General features: G+C 33.2%; 1 protein-coding gene across 1 annotated transcript in view; it reads right to left on the bottom strand.

Annotated features, from left to right (window-relative positions):
* Positions 1–1,014: 1,014 nt before the first annotated feature.
* The window catches only part of LOC108460623 (uncharacterized), a 58,376-nt gene continuing 44,248 nt past the window's right edge, over positions 1,015–15,142 (bottom strand). The window contains exons 7-9 of the mRNA XM_017760187.2: positions 2,603–2,689; positions 2,151–2,226; positions 1,015–1,453 (exon numbers count right to left, since the gene is read on the bottom strand). Coding sequence (XP_017615676.2) covers positions 1,215–1,453; positions 2,151–2,226; positions 2,603–2,689 — 402 coding nt within the window. The 3' untranslated portion in view covers positions 1,015–1,214. The remainder of the gene's footprint in view (positions 1,454–2,150; positions 2,227–2,602; positions 2,690–15,142) is intronic.

Genomic DNA, 15,142 nt, shown 5'->3' with positions numbered 1-15,142 from the left:
TCGCATTTTGCTATTAGTTAAATATAAAATAAAATAATTAGCATATATATGATATAATAATATTATAGTAATTAAATTTTTCTTATGCATATATTGCAGGGACTTAAAACTAATATTAATACTTTATTTAGTTATTAATGTAATAACATGATGAAAAATTTATTTAATACATATGTATTATAATAGTTAGACAAACAATGAAGGTAGAATGACTTGTTTAGCCCTTTAACTTTAAAAAATTTATTTTAGCCCTCTATTTTTTTAATTTTAACCTTTAAACTTTAATTATTTGTCAAATCATTGATAGAAAAGTTATATTGTTAACTAATACACACATAGATTACCATGTAAATATCACATGTTAACAATTAATTAATTTTTAAAGTTAAAAATTTAAAAATTTAAAACAAATTATTAAAATTATTAAAAGATATATAAAAATAATTTTAATTTTTTAAAAATTAAATAATTGCTAACACGGCATATACCTAGATTGCCACATCAGTAAAAGTTAAAAATTTTAATTTTTATCCATTTTGAGTGCAAATTCAAAGGATAAAATAAGTGAAAAAATAAATGAATGGTTAAAATAATTTTTTTTTAAGTTGAGAGTCAAATAAATCATTATAACTACAATGAATAATAGTCTGTATAAACTTAAACTTAAAATTAGAAAAATAAATTTAATTTATTACTAACTCATATACGGTGAAAAAATAATACTCCCATCACCTAACGTAGATCATCCATGTAAGACATTTTCCTCTTTGGCTAAAATTTTTTTATTTTCATATTAATTTGTCTTAAAACCAATTCAAAAGTTAAATTATTTCGTAGTCCAGCTCTTTGACCCCAGTTTTATGGAGGAAGAACTTTGATCTACCGTTAATTATTTAGATTTTTCTTTTTCTTTTTTTTTTTTGGGGGGGGGGGGTTAAAAGTATATAAAATGATACTTTGAGGTGACTATTAAGGGATGGAATATTAGTTGCCAAAAACAAGTGATCTCCATGATAAAAAGAAAATCAAGTGGAAATATTCATTTCATGTTGATACAACAAACAAGCCAATCCAGTATGTTTTAGCCTAGAAAGCATAGTGACATGCACCCCACACCTTATTTTAGCTTCCATGTTAAAGGGAAGTATACATACTCTACAATCCATGTAAACTGCATTAAGTTTACCATTCAATGAATCAAACTGGGGAACAGATTAAGCTGCAGCAACAGCTTCCGTGGGCTTTGCCTCGGGTTCTGCTGGTTTCGCCTCAGTTTCCGCAGGCTTCACCTCGGTTTCGGCTGGCTTCACCTCGGTTTCGGCCAGAGCTTCTGCTTCCCAAAAGGCAGTCTTCTTTCCGGTCTTTGACACTGTCTGCAGCACAGCATCAGGCTGGACGTTGCCCTTCACAGTCACTTTCTGTTGCTCCAAATCTACTTCATATGATTCCACACCTGAAAAGTGTATCATAACAGTTAACTAAATCAAACCAGAAAAAAGAAATTACAGCAACATTGTTAAGACAAATAATTTTATTATAGATTCTGATTAACACAATAACTAGAACTACCCATAATCACTCTCTAACGCATAAATATAAATAGAAAAATAATGAGCTTCAACACACTTGAACCTACATCCTCTTGTGTTGTTAACAATGAACATGCTAATAGAACTAAGATTCAATCAGCAGATATAATTTTTAAATGAAGTTATCTATGCAAGGACACTTTATTTGCTAATAGAAAGATTCATCTATCTGATATCTATATAAAGAACTTTTTATTAGTGATTTTATTATTCTGTTTGGAGTGTTTAGACATGTATTGTATACTGTAGGCATATTAAAGCTTGCGAAAAATGTTCTACATCCCTCAAGTCCTTATTTACTTCATATCTAATCAAGTTAACTAATCATGGGTGTAATGATAAATGATTTGCGTTTCCTTCGAAAGTAAAGTACAGACCTAGACAACCCTTCCCCTCCCCTACCCTATTGACTTGAAAAAGAAAATACTACCTAGGTGAGTCGTCCCATAAATATGAAAGATAATTTTAGATGAGATATAGTAATATGGCTTTAAAACTTTGAGTTAAAGATAATTTTAGAGGAGCAAAGTGATAATTGAAAATGCAAGGGTTAGAACAGACCTTCCATTTTCCCCAGAACTCTCTTCACGGCTCCAACACATCCTTGGCATGACATGCCAACCTTGAGCACAACAGTCTGCAATGAACCAATGAACTCCTTGTTAATTAACAACGCTGATCCACAACAAAATTAGATCGGATTTAGGGAAATCTAAACATGTCAATGTTCATCTCCAAAGAATCGACACAAGATGATCACTCAAATTCTTTTTCTTTTTTTATTAAAAAAGAAATTTGGTAATCATTTTCCTTTAAATATTTGAAACCAAAACAACCAAAATTCGATATAATTGTAGGAACTTGGAATTGAACCCTAGCAAAGTCAAAAGGGAAACAACAAAGATCAATCAAAAGATTAATTCACAGAAACAAGAAGAATTTTGACCCAGAAAACATTCCAAACATATATAAATAAACAGAAATCTTTAAAGATGGAGCCAAGAAGAAGTAACCTGAGACATGGCTTTTGTTTTGCTATGGGAAAAGAGAAAAAAATTCTGAGGGAAGAGGAAGAAGAGGATATTGATTGGCGTTAGTATGAAGCAGAGGTGGTGGAAAGAATCGAAATTTATAGAAGAATCATTGGTAGTGGCCTTCTACGTCAGGTCCAAACCACGCGCTTAATTTTCTTCTTGCCGTTAATTAATAGGGTGGAAAATACATAATAGGCATTCATGTTAAAAAAAAAAATCTTGGGTATTTATGTATAGGATTTGCTGCTCTGGATCCACCCTCGAATCAATAATGTTTAGGTGATAAAAGGATAATTTTGCTGTCTTCTTCTTCTTATATTTGATTCTACTTGGAATGCTAAGGGTTGATAAATCACTAATCTTACAAGTATAAAATTTAATCAATAGGACCACACGTCTGACATGGATAAGATAATTATCGTTCATACATCACATATATCAGTTCCCCATATATGACAACTTATATCTACGAAGACCAGGCATTAATAGGTCGACTAAATTCTTGTAACACCCCTAACCCGTATCCGTCACCGGAACAAAGTTACGGAGTATTACTGGAGTTGACAGAACATTTACAAATAATTCAAGTCAAACACTATTCATTTTCCGAGATTAATCATAACGTCTCTTCTATGGACCCTTGAGGCCTAAAATGAGCATTAAAATCAAATCGAAAACTCAGAGAATTTTTCGTGAAATTTCAAATTTTTTCTTATTTACAGGGGTCACACACCCATATGGGTAGGTCGTGTAGCTCACACGGCCAAGTGACACACCCATGTCCTAGGCCATGTGATATATGAAATAGGTCACACGACCGTGTCCCCAGCCCATGTAACTCTTTGACTTGTGACACACGGCCAACCACACGTCCATGTGTTAGGCCGTCTGCAAAGTGCAAGGATCACACAGTCAAGTCACATGCCTGTGTGCCAGGCCGTGTGCATAAACCTGGGCATTTTGTTTCTAAATTTTAAGTTGCAAGGGACACAAGATCGGACTACATGCCCATGTGCCAAGCCGTGTGTCACACATGGCTGAGACACACGCTCGTGTCTCTGCCCGTATGGATGAAAATAAGCCATTTTTAAGGCCATTTTTCTCACCTTTTATACAATCATCCTGCACACAACACTCTCATATACCAATATAGCCCAACCAAGCAACCAATTCAAGCTAAAACATGCATTAAATATGATATAACATCACAAACACATCAATTTCTAATACATACATACACATTTAAGTCTGGCACCCCAATTCAAACTATTTCATTATCAAATCAACCCTTTACATGCCATATAAACAAAAGATGTATAACAAAATCTAGTAGATCAATCTGGATAGTGTGACCCGATGTGTTGATCCGATCCTCCTAACTCACGTCAATCTACAAGGAATATTAATTACACAAAAGTAAGCTTTAGAAGTTTAGTAAGTTCATAGGCTGTAAAGATAAGTCTTACCGAGCATATTAAAATAAACATTAAATAAGCATTTCACTAACATTGCCTGCCATTCACAATATCAAATGATAAATTCACTTGATTGAGCTCAATATCAATAACTATTTAAATATTACCACTTTAATCCATATAACACTTACCAACATTTGTCAAATAGTAAACGTCTTATAAAAATTGAGTACATCGTTAACTTGATGCCATAGTCCAACTATGGTCTTACACACTTATTTCCATTTCCCTGCCATGATTTTACACTCGAATTGTCATAATCCTATTATGGTCTTATTATCATCATGATGCCATAGCCCAGCTATGGTCTTACACATGCACACATATACTGCCATCGTCCAACCATGGTCTTACATTCATGATGCCATAACCCAGTTATGGTCTTTTCACTGAAATGCAATAGCCTAACTATAGACTTACATTTAACACTTTGTCATGGTCCAACCATGGTCTTATCTGTCAATTTATCACTGATCACGGAAAGATCGTACTCAATTCCTGCGTTCTACTCAATTTGAACTTTTGATCCGCTTTTCGTATTTTTACAATATTCATAATTCAATAACAAAGTATAAAATAACATATTATACCATTCCTAAATTAAAAATTAAACATGAAAATTCAACCCGATAAACTTACCTGAGCCAATCTATAGAATTTGTAGAAATTCAGGGACTAGTCTGAAATTTTCTCTTTTTCACTTTTATCTTTGATTTATTGATATGTAGCAAAAATATGAAAAACAAGCTTAGAAGAACTGTTCTATAACGCCCCGAATTTTGGGCCTAGAAGTTTTGGGTTTTGAGCATAGGGGCAGTGAGGTGGTGGCACTTAAGTGATTAGTTGTGCGCTTTGGTAACAGAATGGGCCAGCTAGTCTGGTAGATAAGTGGAGTGTTAATGTACCTTGAGGTTCTAGGTTCAAGTCTTAGGGTACGCTTTTTAGAGAACCTTTTCATTTTTGATTCATTCCTTTTTAGGTAATAATTATAAGTAATTATAATTATTAAATTTTGTGTTAAGAAATTAAATTATTGTGATTGTTTTTATTTCTATTTCTATTTTGGCTATTTTTGGACGTTCATCTCTGCTCTTCTCCTCTCCTTCCTCCTTTCTTTTTAGGGAATCTTCGGTTCTGACTTGGGGTTTCAGAATTTTCGCTCATCTACCACCATCTCAGATCGCAATAAATAGGTGTGGGATTCGAAACTGATATTCTACTTTCTGTTTTTATTTCCTTTCCTACTTCAATCGATTGTATCTTGATTCGTGAGTCCCTTTCCCTACGGCTTTTTGCGTTAATCTTTCATTTCTGAGCCTTTAGATGATAGGAGTGCTGTGAAATCACTCATTTTCGATAGGGTGAGGTTTTAGGATCATTTCAGTGGCGAAAATAGCGAAATCGAGACTGACTCGAGGTGGTTTTATGGCCTCCTCGAAGACCACATGGGCGTACACGACCGTGTGGATTTGGGAAATTAGGGTTCCAGGCCAAATTGGGTGCCACGAGTCCTGGCCACTCGGCCGTGTGACTGATTTGGGGATTTTAGGGTTCTCACATTGGCGTGTGTTTTGGGACACACGACCTTGTAGTTGATTTGGAGACTAGAGATTCTACACGGGCGTGTGTTATGGGACACACGGTCGTGTCTGATTGCCACACGAGCGTGTGACACCTTCACACGGCCGTGTCTGCTCTGCTTCTGAAATTAGTGGATTTGGACAGTAAGTTACAAGGCCTACTCCCATGGCCGTGCCTCTACACCAAACGGGTGTGTGTCTACGTCATATGGCCATATACTACTCCTTACACGAGTGTTTGGACCCCCACATAGCCTGGACTGCTCCACAAGGCTGGAGCACATGGGCGTGTGGCCCTAACTCGCCAAATACTACATTTACGTTAACTTGATCTGAAATGCAAATCGATTTGTTCCAACCTCTCGACTAAGATTATTTAAGGTGATTACGACTCTGTTCTGACCTCGATTTATGTACTATTTGTGATTGAAGTGTGACATGTTAGGTACCGAATCTGAGTGCACAAGTGTGCATGCTTCTGTAACTGATTGACTGATTGCAAGCGATTGTTTCTAAATTTCTGTCTGAAATTGTGTTCTGAACTGGTGCATCGGCATTCATACATTTGCATACATTCATCTGCATAAACCTTTTTGGGTGGGATTTTGAAAACAATGGAGATTTACGATTTGGCAATTTAGCTGCATTCTACAGTCCCAATTCCCAGAGAGTCGTGGATGATTCGATCAGATCTTCGAATTTTCGCCTTTACCGTGATCAGATGAATCGATCGCCAAGATCGCTACGTATTGTTATTATCGATCCGCGCTTTCTGCAACCCATCAGTATAGCGGCTTACCGCATTGCACCGTACTGCATGTATGTTAGTTACACTACGTACCTTTATCTGATCTGGCAGAACATACTGCACGACTGTACCACGGTTCACCACATTGCACGGTACAGCTTATAGCTAGCTTTGCTGTGTAATATATGTGACTAGCAGTCTATCTGCATTCTGATAGCCCTAATTCCCAGAGGGTCGAGGGCGATCCTAATTCCCTGAAGGTCGTGGACAATGTAAATGATCATCACTGTCGAGCAAACTGGGATGACATCATATGGATGGGTGATTATATCCCCATAGGGGGTATAAGGTTGGATGGGGTTTTCAAGGTCCTAATTGGAGTGCAGGGATGGGTGGACCGATTATATCCCCACATGAGGTGTAAGGTTGGACGGAGATGGTGTGTTGTTTGGATTGGTGGGTTGTTTTATAACTTATTCACACTTATATACATCTGACTAAATTTGTTTGATTGAATGTTATCGTTACTATGTGACTGCAATGTCTTGTTAATCTGATTGACTGAACGCGTGTGTGATAGAGTGTATTTGACTATTTGCTTGAAAGGCACACGTGCCTAATAGTAATCTGTGTATTTGACTGATACTGTACTAAGTTAGGCTTAAGCCTCAAACTGAGACTGATCCGACTCTGAAAAGGGCGTAAGCCCGGATAGTGATTGTTGAAAACTACCGTTACTGTGTTAGACAGAGCCATATGACTATAAAGTTACATATGGTCTGTATTTGATTTAGTCGGTTTATAAGTATGTTCTATTTTTTGAACTGCTTCTAGTTTTCTAGTTTTTCTCACTATTGAATATCTATTTGATCTCACACTGAGCTCGAGTAGCTCACCCTTTCTTTTGTTTCTCCTTTCAGGTACAGTTCTGGATTCTGGACACTGGACTCAGAACGCGGAGGTCTCGGACAGTCTTGGTGGATAAACTATGGTTTTCTTTTTAAATTTTAGTTTTATTCATTATTCGCTTAAAGTTTAAATTGTAAGGATTTATAGTGTTGTGGTACAATTTTGAGTTGTGTTTATATTCGTATAATCTGAACTGGTTTTACATTAAACTTTATTTTAAGATTTGTACTGATTTGTTAATAAATGTTTTAAATGATTTGGTTTGATAAGATAAACTATTTTGCAAATTTTTCTTTCCTACGATCACTTTGGCGATCAATGTAGCATTCCGAATTCGGTCTAAACTTCTAGGCCGGGTTGGGGGTGTTACATCTTTAATGGTTGTTTTTGGCTGGAGAAATATGAAGCATTGTCTAGATTTTCAATTTAGTCTCTTATTTTATTTTTACTTAAATTTTTAAATGACCATTTTACCCCTAAATTACCAAATGCCATGATTTTTCTCTGCACATGCCGTCCAGCCCAAATAATTTAGGCTCAATTGCCCTTTAAGTCCTCTCATATTTATCACTTGAGTAACTTAATCATTTTAGCAAGTTTTGCACCTTTTTCAATTTAGTCCTTTTTAATTAATTAACTATCAAAACGTTAAAATTTCCTAATAAAAATTTAATACTGACTCACTAACACACCGTAAATATTTATAAAAATATTACGGCTCGGTTTATGAAATGGAGGTCTCGGTACCTCATTTTTATCCCATTTTAGCTAATAAATCATTTTAAACCACAAAATTCACTAATTTAAAAATATTTCAAAATCACACTTGACTCATAAATATTAATTTATTAATTTTTAAACTCATTCGTCAGTTAGTGATCTCGAATCACTATTTCCGACACCACTAAAAATTAGGCTGTTACAATTCTAGCGAGTCCAAAATCAATATATGAGGGATACGTGGCTCCTTTAGAACTATTAAAAACAACCCTTTAAAAGCTTACTAACATTGAAAAAAGAAGCCAATACAATCTTTCCTGTATAACTATCAACTATCTCTCTCTCTCTCTCTTTCTCCTCTTCATTCCTCAATTAGTACCCACATTCTGATTATCTCATTCTTCTTACGGCTCTTCACCATCGAGTGAACGGTCGTAGATTACCTTATTAGGAACTTAGCTTTTCAAAATTTTCCACCTTTTCAAGTCACATACTTATTAAAGTACTTTGCCTTCATATGTACTTAGCTTTTCAAAGCTTTCAACATTCTTTGGTTAGGTACTTCTTAAAATACATTATCTTTTCAAGCACTTATCTTTTCAAAACTTTCAACCTTCTTGAGTTGCATACTTCTTAAAGTACTTTACCTTCTCGGGCACTTAGTTTTTCAAACCTTTCATCCTTTTCAGGTTGCATGTTTCTTAAAGTACTTCACCTTCTCAGACACCTAACTTTTCAAAGTTTTCAACCTTATCAAGTTGTGAACTTCTTAAAGTACTTTGCCTTATTAGGGTATTAGCTTTTCAAAACTTTCAACCTTCTTAGTTTCCATACGTTTTAAAGTACCTTGCCTTTACAAGCACTTAACATTTTCAAATGTCCTTAATCACATTGGAAACCTAACTTGTTGCATGATTTTCCATGTTTTTACATTACTACTCTAACCCCTTCTCTTGCTTTAAAATTTTTCTCACATTAACAACAAGCTCGAGTTGCAAGAAAACCTTGAAGATTTCCACTTTGCAGCTTTGTGCCTCCTCTATCCACTTTGTTACTTCAGTAGCACTCTTGTCAAAGGATACCCAAAGGGTCCTTTTATTTAACTTTAAAGCTTCTTTTCCTTTATGAGAGCGCTAATTTGGCCGAGGTCATGCCATAAGCAGTTGTACACCTTATTTACCATCAAGCTTAATTCCTCAAGATGGATAAATAGGACCCATCAAACTTACTAGTGTCATTTATCTCACTCATTGCCTATTACTCTAGAGTATAGCATGATAACAGATGAACTATACTATCCTTCCCTATAATGATCCAAAATTTTTTTGTGTAAAAAAAATTAATTTTGTGTCGAATTTGGTAATCTAAGTCATTCTGGCTTGGAGTAGTGGAAATATCAACTTCTATAGCCCTTTTTTTTGTTTAAGTATTGGACCCTAAATCATCCAACAATGCCGAGATCTTGGCCAATGAAACCCACAAAATGTGATTTCTACAAAAGAATACAATGAAGATGACTATATCAATTTGTAATCTACATATTACAATCTCCAATCCTTAAGGATCCCTTAACAGTAACAACAGTTGAAGAACTCACACCTTTTACTAGTGTGGTATATGTCAACTTCTGTTACACATAATTATTATTTTCCTAGTATAAGTCATAATATCCATCATTGAAAGAACACTTTTAAGAACACTAGCTTAAAATTAACAAGCCTCTTCATTTTGGGGGATGGCAATAGAAACAACAGAAGCTACTAAACTAATCACTTTATGCTTCTTCGAGATCTTTAGAAGGCCAGGGTCAACCACCTTGCAACGACCTAATTTTCATCAGTGTTAAAAACTTGATTCAAGGTTTTATTCTTAAAAATGAGTAGTTTAAAATCTCAAATTGAGAAGTTAGTAAGTAGAATGTGATATTAACAAATAGAATCGAACAGTAATTAAATAAAGGAGTTAATTGAGGTTTTGTGCATGTCATTGTTTGATAATTGTTTCATGTCCTTGAAAGTAATTAAACCAAGTTTAAAATAAGTTATATGCTCGAGATGGTCAAAGCCATTGTTAGCCACTAAGTTTAGTAAGGATTAATAAAGACCATTGATTGAAAATAAATTAGTTTAAGTAATTATGACTAATGGATAAAAGATGGTGGGATGAAAGAGAAAATCATCTTCCTCCCTTAGCATTGCTTTCCATAGCTATTGAAAAAGAAAGAAAACTCAAAGCTTTCTTATTCACATTCGGCCAACAAATTGATAAGGTAAATATGTGTATTTTTGTTGGATTTTTGTGAATTCATAATCATCTCAAACTAGCATGTCTTACCCATGTGTTAGAATTCCAAATTATTAAGTTAAATTCAAGTTACCATTAAAATGATTTGGTGAAACTAAGCTTGATTTTGTTGAGATTTTGAAGTATGAGTTTTGAATATGTTAGGACTAAGTTAAAAAGTAGTCAAAAATGTTAGAATTGATTAGAAAATTCAACTAAGATATGTAGTTGATTTACAAAATTAGGGATCAAATTGAATACATTGAAATTTGTTAGAAAATTATGTCATGAATTGAAAGCTAGAGGTCCCTAGTAAAGAAATATGAAATCGATTTTCAATCTAATAAAGTAAATAAAAAAATTATAAGCATTTCAGATGTTAAGGCTTATAAAGACTAAAATGAATAAAATGCATCTATGTTTATATTGAGTTGAATTATGTTTGAACTATGTGATTAATGAGTTTTTGCATTCAGATTTAATTTTATAGCCAAAGACGATGTAGAACCATCTCAAGATAAAGGGAAAGCCAAAGTTGTTGACGAAAGTTGTTTCTGGTTTGTGCTACTATAATTCATTTTCAATAAATTGTTCATAAATTAGCTAGTTGTATAAATAAATATGAGATAAAACTTTATGTAATCATATCTATCCCAATTTTATGAAATGATTAGATATTGAAGTTGCTGAATCAAAGTATGAATAATTGACTTATGCTATAAATGCTTTAAAATATATATGATTAATGTATATAAATATTAAGATGTTGATACTATGATGATATTCATTACAATGATGATTATGATGTCAATGCCCCATAAAAGATGTTAAGCGTTGTCCAAGTATAGTTGGCTGTCATAGAGTCACTGTTATCAATGGTTTATTAGCCTCAATTCTCATAGGGTTGTGGATAAATACTAAAAGTCATCATTGTCGAGTAACCCAAGATGACAAAATAAAAAAGTTCAGACAAACACTAAAAGTCATCATTGTTGAGTAACCCGGGATGATAGAATAAAATAGTATCAATTCCTAAAAGGTTGTGGACTTACTTGTTATATAGATCCAAGTATTTGTTCTAATGTCTATCGTCGGTTGATAAGGGTCAGAAAGTGTAAGTAATGAAAAAGACATTGAGTAGTAAGTTGAATCATTGAGTATGTAATGATATAAAATTATGAAATATTGAGACAAGTATTGAATTACAAAGTTTGGGAATGACATGATTCTTAATTTTGTGATAAATTAAAACAAGTAGATAATGTTATATTTATATATTTTCTTTAATTTAGTTTTAATATATTGAACTTGAATTATATTAGCACCACTGAGTATTCAATATTCAGTGTATGATTATGTTTATATTTGTGCACAGGTCTTGGACAAGGATTTTCGTAAATTGAAAGTGTTCAAGCATCTATTCTCAACAACCTAGGTCTAGAATAATTTTGCTACCTCTTTTGTATGTATTTATGTGTTTGTGTTGAAATGATAGGTACCTAGGTTGTTTTGGGCATGATGTTTAAGTTACCATTTTGGTATATATGATACTTGGTATATAACATTTTAACAAGGTGAATTTCAGTCTTTGATTAATAGATAATTATGATAGATTATATGTGTTTGAATATGTGAACTAGTTGGTTAGATATTGATGCATTGATGGTTAAGATTTGATGATGTTTAGTTGTGCTTGTATGTGTTAAATTGATAATCTTACATTCAGTTAATGTTTAGGTATGTTCAAGGTATATTTTAGTATGGTTTCAACACTTAAAAATGTACATTTAGGGTCAATTTTCCATTAAGTCTTGAGATAGTATGAACGTGTCTCGAGACCATAATAATAAAATTTATCTTATTCCTATCGATACATGTTTCAATTAACCAATCTAATGGATGTACCATATTGACCTATTAGCAGTATTGATGTTCAAATTTCCACTAAATTCATAACATATGACTATGTTAACATATCATTTTCGAATCGAATTGATTGATTCATCATGTTTTCACATCGACCTTTAAGCTCATATATCTGGTTTGCATGATCTATTACATACTGTCAATATTTGTATTTCGTAACTCATCTTCTATCACCAATTCAAAATATCAATCCATTTCATTTACCATATCAATTTTACATTTTATACCTCTATTAACCTAACTCGAATTAGGATACACAAATCCCATCCAACATACCAATTTGGCACCCAATGCCTCATCAGAACCTCCAAAGTAAATAGATTGCGCCCAAAGCTCATCAGTATAACCAAAATAAATATTCTATACATCACTCATTGGAACGTTCAAAGGAAAATGTGCCCAACGTTCATCAACATATAGTTGAAGTAACTCGTACTCAATTTATCTTGTGGCATGTCAACTATATCCGACTCTACTCAAATAGTTAATAGTGTAATCAATTTTTCGTTTTCATTATATAGTTCAATTCACATTATATCATTCTCAATTCATCATCAATTTCCCTATTTCAACATATCATATAACATGCTTCAATCCAATTCCATATCTAACAACATATATCAATTAATTCATGTAGGCTTTAATCTATTCAATTTAATCCACTATCTCGATATTCAATCTCAAACATAGTAATTCAATTCAAATAATCATTGTTAGCTCACCTAAATGTCATATTATGCAAAATATCACAAATATGCAACAATTAAATTGATCTCGAATCATAAAAATACAAATTGAAAACTCGCGTCACTTTGTGTCGGCTCTCACCTTTCCTTTCCCTATTGATAGCCTCACATTGTCCTTAACTACGATTAATAATTCAACAGTAACACAATATCAAATTCCATATCAAATCACATTCAAATTCAAAGTCACACATATTTTGCAGTTTATTTAATTTAGTCCCTAAACCTAAGACAGGCATAATTTTCAATCTAGAGCTTTGGATTAAAATATGATTTCACATATAATGATTAGGGACCTCCTAATTTCTATTCCTACCAAAATTTCATGATAATTTTTCATTTTATTCAATTTGGTCTCTAATGTTCGAAATTGATAATTAAGCTTTACAATTTAGTCATTTTCTTAAACTATGTTTAATTTCTATCTATTTTACATTTAATTCTTCAAGAAATTTGTTGGGAAATGTGCCCATATTGTAGTAAACACATAATTGTCTTCTATGTATTTGAATGATGGATAAATAAATAAATTTAATTTCACATTTCACTATTATATCTTTTGTATTTCTATCTTTCATGTTTTGCATACATAGCGAAATTGATATAAGGAAATATTAGCTCATTGATTGTCTAAGTTCAAACTGATGATAAGTGACATTATAAGAATGTTTATATTTCGAGAAAGATAACTTACTTCAGTAGATAATCTAAACAAGGCAGTAATCCCATAAAAGAATTAAAGTGAGCATTTGATTCAAATATATAGAAGGACTATTACATCGTATACAATTTCAATTAGGGAGATGACTAGTCTTGGCTATTGGAGTAATTGACTCCATAGGTAGAGACATAGTTCTAAATGTGTTTGTGAATTAATTCACTTGTGATGTTCATGGTGTGACTAACCTAAATCCTGAGTTAGACATTAACCATGTGTATGTAACTCATGTGCTTTGATATAAATGGAGGCTTATGCTCTAAAAATGATCGAGCCAATAGCCAGTATGTTGGGTACATAACTTGTGTATGACATGACTTTACTAGCAACAATAGAATTCATAGCTCGATTAAAGAGTTAACGATATCCTCTTATTAACACTGTGTGGATTGATAAATATGAAACATGATCACGGGTTGCTTGTTCTTAAAAGAACATTTTATCACAATCATTAGTTGATAGTGATCATATTAATCATTAAAAAGACACAATATTAACAATGGAATAAAATAGGATTGTATTGAGTGAATGAATTTAACTCAAAGAAATTGAAGATATCATATAAGGGTAACACACACATGGCAAGGTCATTGGGTAAAGCAGTTGGATGAATTACTTTCGTAAAGAGTATAAAATAAGGAGTTTTCAATCATGGTACTTCTTGTGGATTGACTCCATGATTAAGTAAACTTACGAATTATTGTAATGATGCTTTTAGACATAATTGCAATTACTCGAGCCTAATTGTATATGTTCGATTGGTCTCTCCACTAGCTCAAAAAAAATTTGATCGGACTGTATTTGAATCAAAAGAAAATTCTACAATTTTGGAAATAATTTAATTGATTCGATTTATTCGATGTGGAATTAAATTTGACAGTTGTGAGAAGTGTTCAACTAGAAAATTTGATTAAAGAATTTTCTTGAAAAATTATTTTAGAAAATCCTAGTGATTTTTGATAAAATTAATTTTAATTAGGTAAAATAAAATTAGTCAAATTAATTAAAATAAATATGATATTTTTGAAAATTAATTTTCAAGTTAGAAAATTGGCCCAATAGGTAATTGAACTTCAAAATTGTACCCGATATTGAAAATTGAATCCAAAAACCAAAACCTGAGATCGAGACCTAAAATTGTTTGAACTGGCCTGGTGTATGAAATTGGGCCGACGATCAACCAGTGGCTGAACAGAATTGATTAGACCATCATTAGCTCGGATCGAACCGACATCAATCGAATTAGCTGCTAGACCAGCCAAGCATGCGAAGACCTAGTCGGTGGTGCCCCGGCCATGACAGCAAGCTATTTGAACAACTTGCTGGAGGGTTTCAACCAACCTCATCGATAGTATTGGGCCAAGCATGCAAACACTTAGTCGAGGGATGCTGCATCCCATGTGGCTAGCCATGC

Source organism: Gossypium arboreum, chromosome 4 (genome assembly GCF_025698485.1).
Source record: "Gossypium arboreum isolate Shixiya-1 chromosome 4, ASM2569848v2, whole genome shotgun sequence".
Taxonomy (NCBI): Eukaryota; Viridiplantae; Streptophyta; class Magnoliopsida; order Malvales; family Malvaceae; genus Gossypium; species Gossypium arboreum.
Note: the sequence above shows the minus strand (reverse complement) of the source record. Positions and strands in the feature narration are given on the sequence as shown.